The sequence below is a fragment of the Natrix helvetica genome, assembly GCF_964273705.1.
Source record: "Natrix helvetica genome assembly, chromosome: 1".
NCBI classification, from domain to species: Eukaryota; Metazoa; Chordata; class Lepidosauria; order Squamata; family Natricidae; genus Natrix; species Natrix helvetica.
In genome coordinates this window covers 47,881,068-47,895,181 of record NC_138548.1, presented here as the reverse complement: position 1 = coordinate 47,895,181, position 14,114 = coordinate 47,881,068, and the positions used below count along the sequence as shown (strand labels likewise).

The window sequence follows — 14,114 nt, the reverse complement described above, 5'->3', positions numbered from 1 at the left end:
GGACCAGTCAGAGGTGGTATTTACCGATTCTCCAAACTACTCAAAATTTCCACTACCGGTTCTCCAGAACTGGTCAGAATCAGAACCCGCTGAATACCACCTCTGATGCATCCGTAACTTATTTGTGTTTTTAAATCAGGATGGAATAAAATCTGAAAGAAAGTTATCTATCAGGAGGGAGGAACCATCTGAAATATTATTGAAAGTGTTGCATGGATTTTGAAGTTACTGCAGTGATAGTTTGTCAGACATCTTCCAGAGCATTCTCAAAGACCCCCATTATCTTTTGCCAAAGTAATTTCACTCCACAGTAATTGCACCCACCAGCATCTTGATCTCTTTGGAAACTGTTTGTAATAAGGTAATAGAGAAAATAAGAGAGGAGGACAAAGTACACACAAGTACAATTAATTAGTACATGTTGGGAAGAGAGCAGGGACAGAATACAGAGAAGTGATTATTTGGCAGGAAAGTACTATATAATGCCTGCAACGGGCCACTTTAACTTTAACTTTTAACTTTTATTTGATTTCTAGACCGCCCCTCTCCCAAAAGGGACTCGACCATGCAATTTTTCAGAGCATCTCAAATAATTCAATTCATCCTACCTGAATGCTTCAACGATGATCCTTTCTGGTAACTTTGGTGCAACAACACTGAAAGCTTTTTTGAAATCTTCAAAAGATAAAAATCCTTTACCTTGTTGAAAAATAAAACAAAAAAGGGGATACAGGTTGAAAGATGTTTAGATGTACATTCATAAACCAAGACTGAAAACTGCAATTGTTGATCCACAAGAAATGAAGAGCTTCACAATGTTTTGGAAAAAATAATGTAAGCTTATGCCTTTTTATAAAATTTGCTAATCAAAAAATGTGCTCTCACAGCCCTTCTGATTTTACATTTTAATTGGATAATATTATTTCTAACCTTGGTAAACTCTGAAGCATCTGGCTCATTAACTAAAGGCAACTACAGAGTTTGAAAAATCAGACTGGGGAGAACTATGTCCAATCTGTCCACAAGATAGAACAATTAGTCTTGCTTAATGGTTTGTTTGTTTGTTTGTTTTATTGGATTTATATGCCGCCCTTCTCCCAAAGGACTCAGGGCGGCGTACAACATTAAAAAACACATATTACAAAAGTTAAAAGGAAATTAGAAACAATCCAAAAAACAAACCCAATTAATATAACACTAACATTTAAAAAAATAGATAAAATTAACAGGCCAGGCTGGCTTGCTGGAAAAGCCAACTTTTTAGGGCGCGTCGGAAGGACCTGATGTCAGAGATTATGAGAAGCTCCGGGGGCAGTTCATTCCAGAGGGAAGGCACTCCCACAGAGAAGACTCTCCCCCTGGGGTCGCTAGCCGACACTGTTTGGCCGACGGCACCCTGAGGAGGCCAACTCTGTGGGATCGCACTGGACGGTGGGAGGCTACTGGTGGCAGTAGGTGGTCTCGCAGGTACCCTGGGCCTAAGCCATGGAGCGCTTTAAAGGTCATAATTAGTACCTTGAATCGCACCCGGAAAACAACCAGCAACCAGTGCAGGCCGGCTAAAAGGGATGTAACATGGGAGCACATAGGTACCCCCATGATAACCCACGCGGCCGCATTCTGGACTAGCTGAAGCCTCCGGCTGCTCTTCAAGGACAGCCCCATGTAGAGAGCGTTGCAGTAGTCCAGGCAAGACAGGACGAGGGCATGAGTGACTGTGCATAGAGCATCCCGATCCAGGAAGGGGCGCAGCTGACGTACCAGGCGAACCTGGTAAAAGGCCTCCCTGGTCACAGCCATCAGGTGATCTTCGAAACTAAGCCGTGTGTCTAGGACTCCCAGATTGCGGGCCCTCTCTGAGGGGGCTAAAATTTATCCCCCTATCATCAAAGATGGAACAAGATGCACAAATCGGGATGACGGAAACCACAGCCACTCAGTCTTGGAGGGATTGAGCTTGAGCCTGTTCCTCCCCATCCAGATCCGCACAGCCTCCAGGCATCGGGACATCACGTCGAGGGCATCATTTGGGTGGTTTGGGGTAGAGATGAAAAGTTGGGTATCATCAGCATATTGATGATACCGTACCCCAAAACCACGGATGATCTTGCCCAGCGGTTTCATATATATGTTGAACAGGAGGGATGAGAGAACCGACCCCTGGGGCACCCCACAAGTGATGCGCCTCGGGGTCGATCCCTGCCCTCCAGTCAACATGAACTGCAACCGATCCAACAGGTAGGAGGAGAACCACTGTAAAACGGTGCCCCCCACTCCCAACCCCCCGAGTCGTCGCAGTAGGATACCATGGTCGATGGTATCGAAAGCTGCCGAGAGGTCTAATAGGACCAGGACAGAGGAGCAGCCCCTGTCCCGGGCCCACCAGAGATCATCGACCAACGCGATCAATGCCGTCTCCGTGCTGTACCTGGGCCTGAAACCCGACTGAAACGGATCCCGGTAGACAGCTTCATCCAGGTACTGGAGAAGCTGACATGCTACCACACTCTCGACAACATTTGCTACAAAGCGAAGGTTGGAGACCGGATGATAGTTGTCTAAAGAAGCTGGGTCCAGAGACGGCTTCTTGAGGAGGGGCCTCACCACCGCCTCCTTCAAGGCGGTGGGAAAGAACCCCTCTCTCAATGAAGCGTTGGTAATCGCCTGGAGCCAGCCTTGTGTCACCTCCCGGGAATCCAAAACTAACCAAGAGGGACACGGGTCCAGCACACAAGTAGCAGCACTGAGTCTCCCCATAATCCTGTCCATGCCCTCGGGGGTCACAGGGTCAAACTCATCCCAGATTGTCTCCACAAGATTCATCCCCGTCGACTCGCCCGAATCTATCCAGACTCCAAGCCTGTCCGGATCTGAGTGATTTTATCCTGCAGATACTGAACAAATTCTTCAGCCCTACCCTGCAAGGGGTCTTTCCCAGTTCCTTGGTTAAGTAAGGAACTGGTCACCCTAAACAGGGCGGTTGGGCAGTTATCTGCGGACGCGATAAGAGCAGGAAAATGTTGCCATTTTGCCGCTTTTATCGCCACTAAGTAGGATTTAATATGAATTCTTACTAGTGTTCAATCAGATTCGGACCAGCTGGCCCTCCAACCACTCTCTAGGCTTCTTTTCCGGCGTTTCATCTCCCGGAGCTCCTCGGTAAACCAGGGAGCCACCCGGGATCGACACCGGGTCAGAGGCCACAAAGGCACAATGCGATCCAAGGCCCCAGTGGCCGCCCTATCCCAGGCTTCCACTAGGGCTTCAATTGAGTTGTGAGCAAGGGATTCAGGAAAAGTCCCAAGCTCCATCAGGAACCTTTCAGGGTCCATCAGGCACCTGGGGCGGAACCATCTAGTTAGTTCCGCCTCCCTGCGGAAGTGGTAGGTAATGGTGGTAATTGGGACAGGAAACCCAATGTCCCAGTGGTGGGGACAGGAAACTCTGTGGCTAAGCAATGTAGTTGTAAAATGCAATGGCATGTGACCATGCCAACATAACAGCACTTGCGGTAGTCCCATAGTGATCATTAGGTAAATCCTGCGTGGTCATGGCATCCTGTGGTCATATGATCACCATTTGCGACCTCTTACCGATTTTTCCATTGACTTTACATGTCAAAAGGCAGTGAAGTTTGCAAATGATGATCTTGTGACTGTGGTATGCTGTGATGTCGTAATTGTGAGCCACTTACTCAAGTGCCCAAATTACAATCAGGTGACCAAGAGGGTGTTGTGATTGCTGCAACTATGAGGACCTGTCATATATTGCCCTTGTGTCATGCCATTGTAACTTTGAATGGATTTCTTTTAAGTGCCTCAAACCCCACCCAAACAAGTCCTTTTCCTTAAATAATTGCCCTGCAATGATATTGATGACAGGAAGAGAAAGGTTTTTATGCTGCCCTAAACTGCACAGAAAAAAGGATATAATTAAAATATAATAGCAAAACATTTTATCAATCAGATATTCAAATAAAGTTATTCCACATTGTGGAAAACTTACATTGTCTGTCAAAAGACATGAATAACCGTCTTATTTCACTATGGTAAAAGTGTAAAACCTTCTTTGTAGTCATAAGATTTAAAAATTCTTCAAGTGATAAACCTAAAAAAATAGGGTTATGGTTAGGCATCAACAGAAGTAAATATTTATTCTTTCAACAAATAAACATGTTAGAAGAAATGCATGTTAAAAGAAAGGTGGGACCAAAAATCCTATAATAATCTGAAATTGAAAGTTAGTAGGAAGATTTAATTAAAAAATAAATAAAATGTAAAAATTAGCTTTCACTAAATAAAATGTGGATTAGTGGAACATTTTAATAAAATCAGTGTAAAAGTAGGAATTCATTTGCAGCACACAAGAAATATGAACTGAACTGATCCATCCATCCATTCATCCATCCATCCACCTAAAAATCTTGAACCAAAACCAGTAGTTTCATTTCCATATTATATTATTTCAGCCAATTAAAACCATCACATATGATTATTGTTTCACTAAACTGTTAGCAATGTTATTTCCACAATTAATTTATAGAAATGTCATATTTACAAATAGATTTCTGGTTTCCAGGATTTACAATATTAATGTGGATATTAAGCAAACTATTTTTCTTTTATGAAGTAACCAATGCTAAAGTGAATTGCAACTAATATTTCAGAATGACCCTTAGATAAAGAAAAATTATTTTGTTAGCTAAACTATATTTTAATCTCATGAATTTATTATACGGCAGAAATATATAAGTAAGAGTTTTTTGTGCTAATTACTATCATTAGACAATAATAACACATTATCAATCAAAAGAATAACACATTATCAAGGAAAAGATAATCAGGAGCATTTTTAAGGTTGAAGTATAGAAGATTTATTCAAGCCTATACACAAGAATCTAGTCAACTAACAGTCAGCAGTAATTTGACGTTAGATAAGGGTCAACAGGATTCAAGGGCGGGGGGAGGGGGGGCTGGACTTGGATCTCTTATGACAATGCAAGGATTCTAAACGAATGATGTGTTTAACTCCCCCCCCCAGCTCTGCCTGCTCTTTTCCTACACACATTACATTACATTACATTAATTTATTTGATTTTTAACCCAACTTTCTACTTATTTATTTTCTGCACTTAAATATTTGTAAATCAATTTAATAATTTATTGAAATCCGAAGAAAAGAACCACTGATGGAGCAGATTTACCCTTCACTATTGCAGGGCGTTCTTCCCAGTATAGCCAGGACACTAGGAAATAATCTTGAACAGATCTGGGAAATATAGAGGGAGCATAAAGACAGGAATTCCTGTTGCTTAACAATATTAGGTTTGGCTCAGAGTCTGGAGCAATAATTGTACTACGGTACCTATATGCAATTTTTCCATCTTCTATATTTTTAATGTAAACTATCACAACTAAACAAAATAATACTTGCAAGTTGATGTCCAAAATGAGTTTCCACTATTTAACAAAATAGGTATATCAACTTTTCAAGCTCTCTAGTTTTTGATTAAGCTCTTATCATCAGTGCATAATAATAGATTTTCATGTTTATAAAATACCAAATGGATTTTGTTTCACAGAGGCCATAACTGAATCCACTTCCACCTAAAATAGAAAAAAAGTATCATTAACAAAAACCAATTCTTCAGAATTATTAGAATACATAATTATCTAATTAAATTTTATTCTACTTTATTTTTGATCGACTTCTTGTTTTCCCCACTATCATCTTATGAGAACTCAACATTAGGAGCAAGATCAAAATTTAAAAACCTTAACATCTCTAGATTTTAACTGAAAAGTCAAACACATAAATTTATAAAACCAAAATTAACAAAGTTTGAAAGTACTTAACTGGGCAGTAACACTGGTAACAATGTCTCCAGTAACATATGCTAAAGAGTAGATTAAGAAGCCGTTGTATTAAACTCTTAAGAGAATCAATTTTTCAAATATCAAAATTAAAATTGCTTTTCTCAAGAGGTAATCTGATAATAATAACTTTATAATTAAAATGAAAAGTTAAAAACCTTTCCCGGCTTAATGCACCCATTGAAATGAAGTAAACAAGCTAGTTATGACCAAATAAATGCCAATAACATTAAATCAAGCTGTTTTAACTGTATTTGTTAAATGTGAATTTAAAAATCAGTGTTAATGTTTGAATTAGCATAATATGATAAATCAGGGATTCTCAACCTTTTTTTCATCACAGATCCTCTTTAAATATCTGTTGACCATGGCCATGGACCACCAAGACTTATCTCAAGATTTAAATAATAACATTTCTTCAAGCCTTCGCAGACTTCCTATGATGACATTGTGCCCCTCCCTCCCCCGGGGTCTGCGAACTATCGGTTGAGAATCACTATGCTAAACCAAAAATAACGTAAGAACCAAACTAAGTTAATTCAGATATAATCTGTAGTTCAAATTCCTCATATAATACTGAATTATTAGCAACATTACTAAATGTCATTGGACATAGCTTATAATTTTTGCTGGCAATCAACTATTTGCTATTACATCTATACAATAGCATACATTTTTCCTCTGGGTTCCATTACTTAGGTAGGACCTATGCAATATGTTTTCTCTGTTGCTGTTCCTGTCCTCTGGAACAACAACTTTGGATCTGTCGGGCCCCAACCCTGCTGATCTTTCCAAAGACACCAAAGACTGTTTTTTCCCCTCAAGAATTGGGTCTGGGGACCTGTTGGATGACATTTCGTGACACTTTACGCCTACGTACATTTCTGTTGGGGATTTTGTTTTCTTATGTGTTTTGCTGAGTTATTATTGTTCAATATATGTTGACCTGACTTGGGCAGCATGGGCATCTATATAAATTAAGTAAATAAATAACTCAGAAGTGACAATGGGCGTTCAAACTGTACAGTAGAACAACCTAAGCTCAAGAGTCGCAAAAATTCTATGTTTGAGCTGAAGTGAAACAATATGAATATTAAATAAATAAATATTAAATCAAAATTAAAATCTATTTGTCATTCTTTTCTAGCATCAAAGAAACAATAGTTTTGATAAAAATGAAAACTCCAATTACTACTCTTATTTTATTTGATTAATTATCGCTGTGGTTTATACTAATACACTGAGTCAAGGTTTGATTTCCTAAGATCTGTTACACCGAAAGCTTTTGGCAGTACCTCCTCAGAATTCTGATCCACCCTAACTTAGTCCCAAACCACAGTGCTTCACACTGATTTTTTGAATCTGGGAATTATTTCTGGTTTGTTTTTTCCTTCCATGAGTTGCGCTTTCAATACAACACAATACAATAGTAGAGTTGGAAGGGACCTTGGAGGTCTTCTAGTCCAACCCCCTGCCTAGGCAGGAAACCCTATACCGTTTCAGACAAATGGCTATCCAACATCTTCTTAAAGACTTCCAGTGTTGGGGCATTCACAACTTCTGGAGGCAAGCTGTTCCACTGATTAATTGTTCTAACCGTCAGGAAATTTCCCCTCAGTTCTAAGTTGCTTCTCTCCTTGATTAGTTTCCACCCATTGCTTCTTGTTCTACCCTCAGAGGCCTTGGAGAATAGTTTGACTCCCTCTTCTTTGTGGCAACCTCTGAGATATTGGAACACTGCTATTATGTCTCCCCTAGTCCTTCTTTCTCTTAAGCTAAACATACCCAGTTCCTGCAACCGTTCTTCATATGTTTTAGTCTCCAGTCCACTAATCATCTTTGTTGCTCTTCTCTGCACTCTTTCTAGAGTCTCCACATCTTTTTTACATCGTGGCGACCAGAACTGAATGCAGTATTATTTCAACCTCAATAGTTCTCCAAACCAGCCCTCAGCTCATGAATGACACAATATTAGGATTCAATTGGGAATCCCAATATTAGAATTTAATCAACTTTTGTCTAGTCAATGTAATTGAAAATAACCTAGCCTGAGATTGGACTTTAAGTCCAGTAAAAGACAAATGCTTACACAGTATTCTATGACATGTTCCCATTGGCTGAAACCATCAGATGTTCAGTCTTTACAATTTATATACCGGAGTGAATATAAATCACAAAGCAAGAACATTATTCTCTTAGCACAATTTGTCTCATGATAACTGATATTTGCACTCAACACTGTAACATATTTGTCAGCATAACTGTCTTTTAATTTAACACAGATGGAAAAATCATGTATAGTTATAGTGACAGCAGTGGAATAAAAGCCAAACAAAACTGAATTTACCACAGATGATATTGCACTAAAGCTAAATGGTATTTTAAGAAGCAATCTGTCTATGGAGATTTTAAGTCATCAGGTCATAGTTGTCTCAAAGGTGCTTTTCATAAGGCACCTGGACTGTTTTTCTTAAGGAAAAAGAAGACGTTTCACTTCTCATCCAAGAAGCTTCATCAGTTGTCGTCTTCTTTTTTGTTAAGAAAAAAACAGTCCAATTGCCTTTTGAAAAAAGTACCTTTGATATAGAAGCAGTCGTTTTGATCTGTAAACCAAATTGCTTCCACCACCTTTGAGAAGAAGGGAAGTGTCTCTTTTATTCTTTGTGGTGCCATATAGAGTTTGTGTTCGCCCTCTACTAAAAAGCTTACAATAAGGGTTACACTAGGTACACTTATTGAATTCTAGCTTTGGGAGGCTGAAGCTTAGAACAAGGGAAAGTGAAAAACAAGCTTAGAACAAGGGAAAGTGAACAATGGAAATCTGCAATACCTCAAAAAGATAGCAAGAACCAAATGTTTTATATTTTTAAATAATTCTGAAAAAAATGTTCTTTGAAAACTTCATATTAATAGAGATTATTTAATGTCTCGTGTTCAAGATATTGAAACAATAAGCCAATCCTCAATATAAGAAATAAATGGTACCTTTGAGGGCTTATAGCCAAATAGCATCACTATAGCAATTTTATAGTCTTCTCGGTTTAAGTATCCTTTGTTGTTTTCATCACATGCCTCAAAAGCCTAAATAAAAAATAAAGAGAATTAGGATTTTAAAAGCCCACCATTATTACTTATCTTGATGTATACCAGAGTTCTGAAAATCCTTCAAAATGACCTTCATACAAGAATACAACAACATGGTGTTAAAACTTTTAAAGCAACAAAGTCTTTTTAGTCTTAGTAACTGCTTCAGAAGCTGTTCCCAATTGTATGTTTATGCATGAAAGCAACATAGTTATTGCATCATAATTTTAAATTAATTTATTTGTAAAGGAAATGGTTAGTTTGCAAGATGGTTTTATGACTATCTTGCAAAGTTAAACCGCTCCAATTTGAAATTTTATCGTCTTCAATGTATAATGCTATGTATACATTAGATGACCCCTGTTCTGGGGGTCATTGTTTCATAGATATTTCATCATCCAAACAGAGAAACCAAATGACCAAGGGTGGGCAAAAAAGCAGTGCAAAAAAAAAAAGTTATAATCAGAAGCCAATATGGGTTTATCAGAAATAGAACATGCCTTTATCAGATAGACAATAATCTAGACATAGTAAAACAATTATGAATGTTTAACAAATGGCCCAACAGAGGATATACGTACGACGTAACTGGCCAGTCCAATGCCAAACTGTTTACCTCTTTTCCTGCTTCTTCCTACTCTCTTGAGCTTCCTTTCTAACTCTGTTGTCTTCTACACTTGAGACTATTTTTTTAAACAAAGCTAATGATGCCGTGAATTTGGCAGTCCCAACCATTTAAGACCAATAAAAAAGAGTTTATAATGAAGATTCACTATTTGAATATCTTTCCTCAAAAAATGGTACCTATTTTTTCAGCAGCTGCTAAAATAATCACAAAATAAGAAAAAGTCAAAGCAATATTTAATTGGATAATAGTACTAATGCAGTTCAGAAATACTTTGATATTCTTTGAATATATATGAAAGAGATTAGAAAAAATACACATGAATCTAATAATGCTATATTTCTCATCAAATAAAGATCTCAGCCTCTTTTAGTCACAGAATCATGCAGCAACATGCCTTTAAAATAACCCAAAGAGAAAAGAAAAGTGATAAATTGCCTACTGATGATCACTAGAAGCACTTTGTGAAGAAAACTGTTAATGAAATCCATGAACAAATTATCAGGTCCTGAAAACACACCAAAGCTACTTCAGAATCTTTGAATAATGATTAAAAGGAACAACCAATAAGCTCTGTTATTTTAAATTCTAGATATAGAGAATATAAGACTTTTGGAATTGAGCATTAAACAAATATCACATTCCAGACAATTAGGAAAAATGGATCTAATTCTAACTTTCACTGAAATTTTAATGCTAATATTAGTAAAACCCATAAACAAACTTCCTATCTGGCTAGAATAAAACTTTAAAAATCTCCATCTTCTAGACATAATTAATGTATACAAAAGTAACATCTGTACATTAATTCAGATTAAAGTTCATTCAATTTATGGTGTATGCCCATGGTATCACATAGTACAGAAACAGCACTTGTTGATGATCTTTGATGATGCATCTGTCCTGGTTGATCTCTCAATCATGATGTCCTTCTGGGTCAACTATGGACTTTGGGATTATGAGAAAGGGTGCTGCAGTGATATTAAACCCCTTGGTGAGGTTATCCATCAGTATAGGGTTAAGTAAAATCAGTAAACTGATGATGGTTCTATGTCTAAGCCCCTGTTTAACCAAGTAATGTCAAAATCTAGTCCTACTTCTTAGAATCTGTGATGCTCTGCATGGACCTTCTTTTCCTGGAAATTTTGTAATGTTAGTTTTAAGTGGAATAATATACCTCTGTATATAACCGATACACAATTCGGGGAACTTCTTGGATTCACTGTTCCTACTTAAGGAGCAGAGTAAAGCTATGGCCAAGATGGTCTCTACACAAATCCAACTTGTGTGCCAGTTGTACTCATTTCTGCACTGAGGGCCCTATTTACAGTTATTCATGTATTAGTCACCTCTCAGCTGGACTCTGGCAATCTGCTCTACTTGAGGTTGCCCTTAAAGTCCGTTTGGAAACTTTAACTGGTGCAGAAAAAGGCAGTTCAAGCAGATTATATGTCCATATAAAACTTCTCCACCTTCCAGGTGCAATTCAACATGCTTGTTGTCATATATAAAGCCTTTCAAGTCTTAGGCTCTATCATTTGAGGGACTATTTTTCCTACGGCTTCTGCCTATTTTTTCCCATACATTCCTCCTAATTGAAGGAATTGGGTATATCTAATTTAATGAAAAGGGCTAGGAATGACATGATAGCAGTGTTCCAATATCTAAGGGGCCCACCTCATGGAAGGGGTTAAGTTATTTTCCAAAGCACCCAAAGGCACAACAATAAGCAATGGATGCGAACTCATCAAGGAGAGAAACAATCTAAAAATAAGGAGAAATTGACTGACAGAACAATTAATCGGTGGAACAGCTTGCCTTTAGAAATTGTCATCACTGGAGGTTTTAAGAAGAGATTGGAGAAACACTTGTCTGAAATGCTAAGGTTTTGCTGCTTGAGCAGAGGGGTGAGACTAGAAACCCTCCAAGGTCCCTTCCAACTCTGTTATTGGCATAATCTGTTGATCTGACACAGTTGGCATACTTTATTTATTTATTTTTATTTCTTGGATTTCTAGACCGCCCCCTCTCCCGAAAAGGGAGTCACATCTTTCAAGCATGCCTCTCTTACTTGGTTTGATGGAGCAGGCAGAAATACATGTAACTGGGGAAAGGCAGTCCCACAATTTATCTACTCGTGCTCTATGTCAGGCTTTACAGGGGAGAACCAGCAGTCCGTATTACACTTGGAAACATACTGAGAGCTTAAGGACATGCTCAGCAGCACCCATAACTGCTTATCCTGCTGCATTCTGGACCAGCTGAAGTTTCTGGATATTCTTGTAAGGCAGCAGCCCCATTGGAACGTGCATTGCAGGATTCACTCCCACAGCGACTAAGACAATTCTTCCCAGTCCAGGAAAAGACACAACCAGCACACAAGACAAAGTTGTATTTTGGCATGTATTTGGGGAAAGCTTCCCTTCCCCCAGTGTTTCCTTGGAATGTATCCTTCGCAGGTTGCATTGGTAGGGAGGGGTTAGTTGGGGATCTTTAGCAGTTGGGGATCTTTAGACCAGGTGAGAAAATACAGGGACATCGACAATAATGATTGCAGAAAATACGACTTCAGCAACAGAGGGGTCAATGCCTGGAATGCACTACCTGACTCTGTTGTTACATCCCCAGACCCCCATAATTTTAACCTAAAATACTCTACTGTTGACCTCACCCCATTCCTAAGAGGTCTGTAAGAAGCGTGCATCAGCCCACCAGCTACCGTCCCTGTCCTACTGTCTCCATTTATTCTTACCCATTTACTGTGTTCATATTTATGTTTATACTTATTATACCTGTTATCTTTTACATGTTTTGACAAACAAACTAACTAACTAAAATGAATAAATAAATAAACAGACAAACAAATAAATAAACGCCCCATTTAAACTACCTACTTTATCCCATCGTTTCTTGCGGTACTTCTCGGCTGGGCAATCTTTTGATGTCGCCGCTTCTTTAGGAGCCGCGCACATTGCCAACAGCCGAAAGCACCGCCGCCTTGCAAGGAAGCTTCCCTTAGCAACGGAGCGACGCTCTCCCTCAACTACCTCTTCGCGATCAAAACGCGGGTTTGTCAGCAGCCGAAGGCAGGAGAAAGACCCATTGGAGGCATCGGGCGGGGAAAAGCTGGTGGTTCGTACTTTTCAATTCTTGATAAACGGCCCAATCATTGGTAGCGAAGGGATGTCAATCCTGGAGTCCAGGGGGACGGAGCTTTACCCGGAAGAGGAAGTTTGTCTCCATAGGGCGGCTTTTTCTCTTTTTAAGCCGTTTCGCTGGTGGGCTGTTCATTCGCAGAAGCCACCAGTGAGGAAGAAGTTCTGTCCTGGGGTGTTTTGGGGAATTATTCTTCTGTTTCTTTTCTTACACTTTCTTCCACTTATAGCTTGTTCAGGTTTGATTCCTAGCGCGCAGCGCTTCCCTTCCTTCTCTCTTATATGACCAAGTCCCCACGATTATTTTCTCGGTGCTCCGAAGTGTGCGACGTGGCTGGCGATGGATTGAAGACCTGTGTATAGAAGCGATTTAAAAACCACTAAATTCGGCACATTGAATTATCCTCGTGTACCGTTCTCCTGCCCAGCGTATTTTATTAATTTGTTTTATATCTATGGCTTGCCCTTGGTGAACTATAAGGATAGGAAAGGAGTTTGCCTGCTGCAGACTTACTGTTTTTAGGAACGGAGGGCAGGGAGTGTATAGCGAACCAAATAACAGTTGAATTCTTTTTTGGATGCCCCTGAATTGAAATGTGTGAAAGCTGAAAGCACAGCATGATAGGTAATTGGCCAAAGGGGCTTCTGCAGTGGGAGAAGTAGTCTTCTCATTCATTTAGACTTTCTTGGAGATCTGTTCCCTTTTTTCCTTGATATATAGGGTATCATGTCTCAGGAAAGTCAGCATGGGAAATGGACATTGTCCAGTAGTGAAGACAGTATGGATGAATTAGCTGATTCTGAGAAGCCTTCTACCTCTGTGATGCAGAGAGGCCAGGAAAGTAAAAAGAGCTGCCATTCTGTCTCAGAGGCAAGGAAAGCTGCTCACAAGAGAAAAATGTCTCCTCTAAAATATGTAGCTGGAAACTTTCCACAGGAGGAGGAGGCCTCAGATCAGAAATTTGCCCAGGAAGACTTTGGCTGGTGTCTTTCCAGTAGTGAAGATGAGGATCTTCAAATCTCGAGTGGAAATAGAGATGCAGTAACTACAGTTAGAAAAGCAGAGAGTGGTACACCCATGGAGCTACCAACAACTTGTAAGATTCCATCAAGTCACAAGTCTGCAGAGCCATCAGAAGTGCAGGACCCATGGGATCTGTTGAATGGGCAGGACCCTTTCAGATTCTTCCTCACTAAAGTCAAAGGAATTAAGTCAAAATACAATTCTCAAGCCCTTCATATAAAAGGTAAGCACTATCAAGGCAAAAATACTGTGGGGAAAAGGTGCCTAAACATGTTAGATGCTTTGTTTTTTTCTGAAACGATACTTCTTGTAGCTGGCATATAAGCAATGTAGTACAGTAACAACCTGAGGCC

The 14,114-nt window shown here is 39.4% G+C and overlaps 2 protein-coding genes across 2 annotated transcripts in view; one reads left to right on the top strand and one right to left on the bottom strand.

Annotated features, from left to right (window-relative positions):
- The window catches only part of EFCAB11 (EF-hand calcium binding domain 11), a 56,585-nt gene extending 43,833 nt beyond the window's left edge, over positions 1–12,752 (bottom strand). Inside the window, exons 1-5 of the mRNA XM_081936935.1 lie at positions 12,477–12,752; positions 8,859–8,954; positions 5,561–5,606; positions 4,006–4,107; positions 609–699 (exon numbers count right to left, since the gene is read on the bottom strand). Of these exons, the coding sequence (XP_081793061.1) occupies positions 609–699; positions 4,006–4,107; positions 5,561–5,606; positions 8,859–8,954; positions 12,477–12,554 (413 nt within the window). The 5' untranslated portion in view covers positions 12,555–12,752. The remainder of the gene's footprint in view (positions 1–608; positions 700–4,005; positions 4,108–5,560; positions 5,607–8,858; positions 8,955–12,476) is intronic.
- A 105-nt stretch (positions 12,753–12,857) lies between these two features.
- TDP1 (tyrosyl-DNA phosphodiesterase 1) overlaps positions 12,858–14,114 on the top strand; it is a 32,422-nt gene continuing 31,165 nt past the window's right edge. The window contains exons 1-2 of the mRNA XM_081936929.1: positions 12,858–13,362; positions 13,459–13,984. Coding sequence (XP_081793055.1) covers positions 13,465–13,984 — 520 coding nt within the window. The 5' untranslated portion in view covers positions 12,858–13,362; positions 13,459–13,464. The remainder of the gene's footprint in view (positions 13,363–13,458; positions 13,985–14,114) is intronic.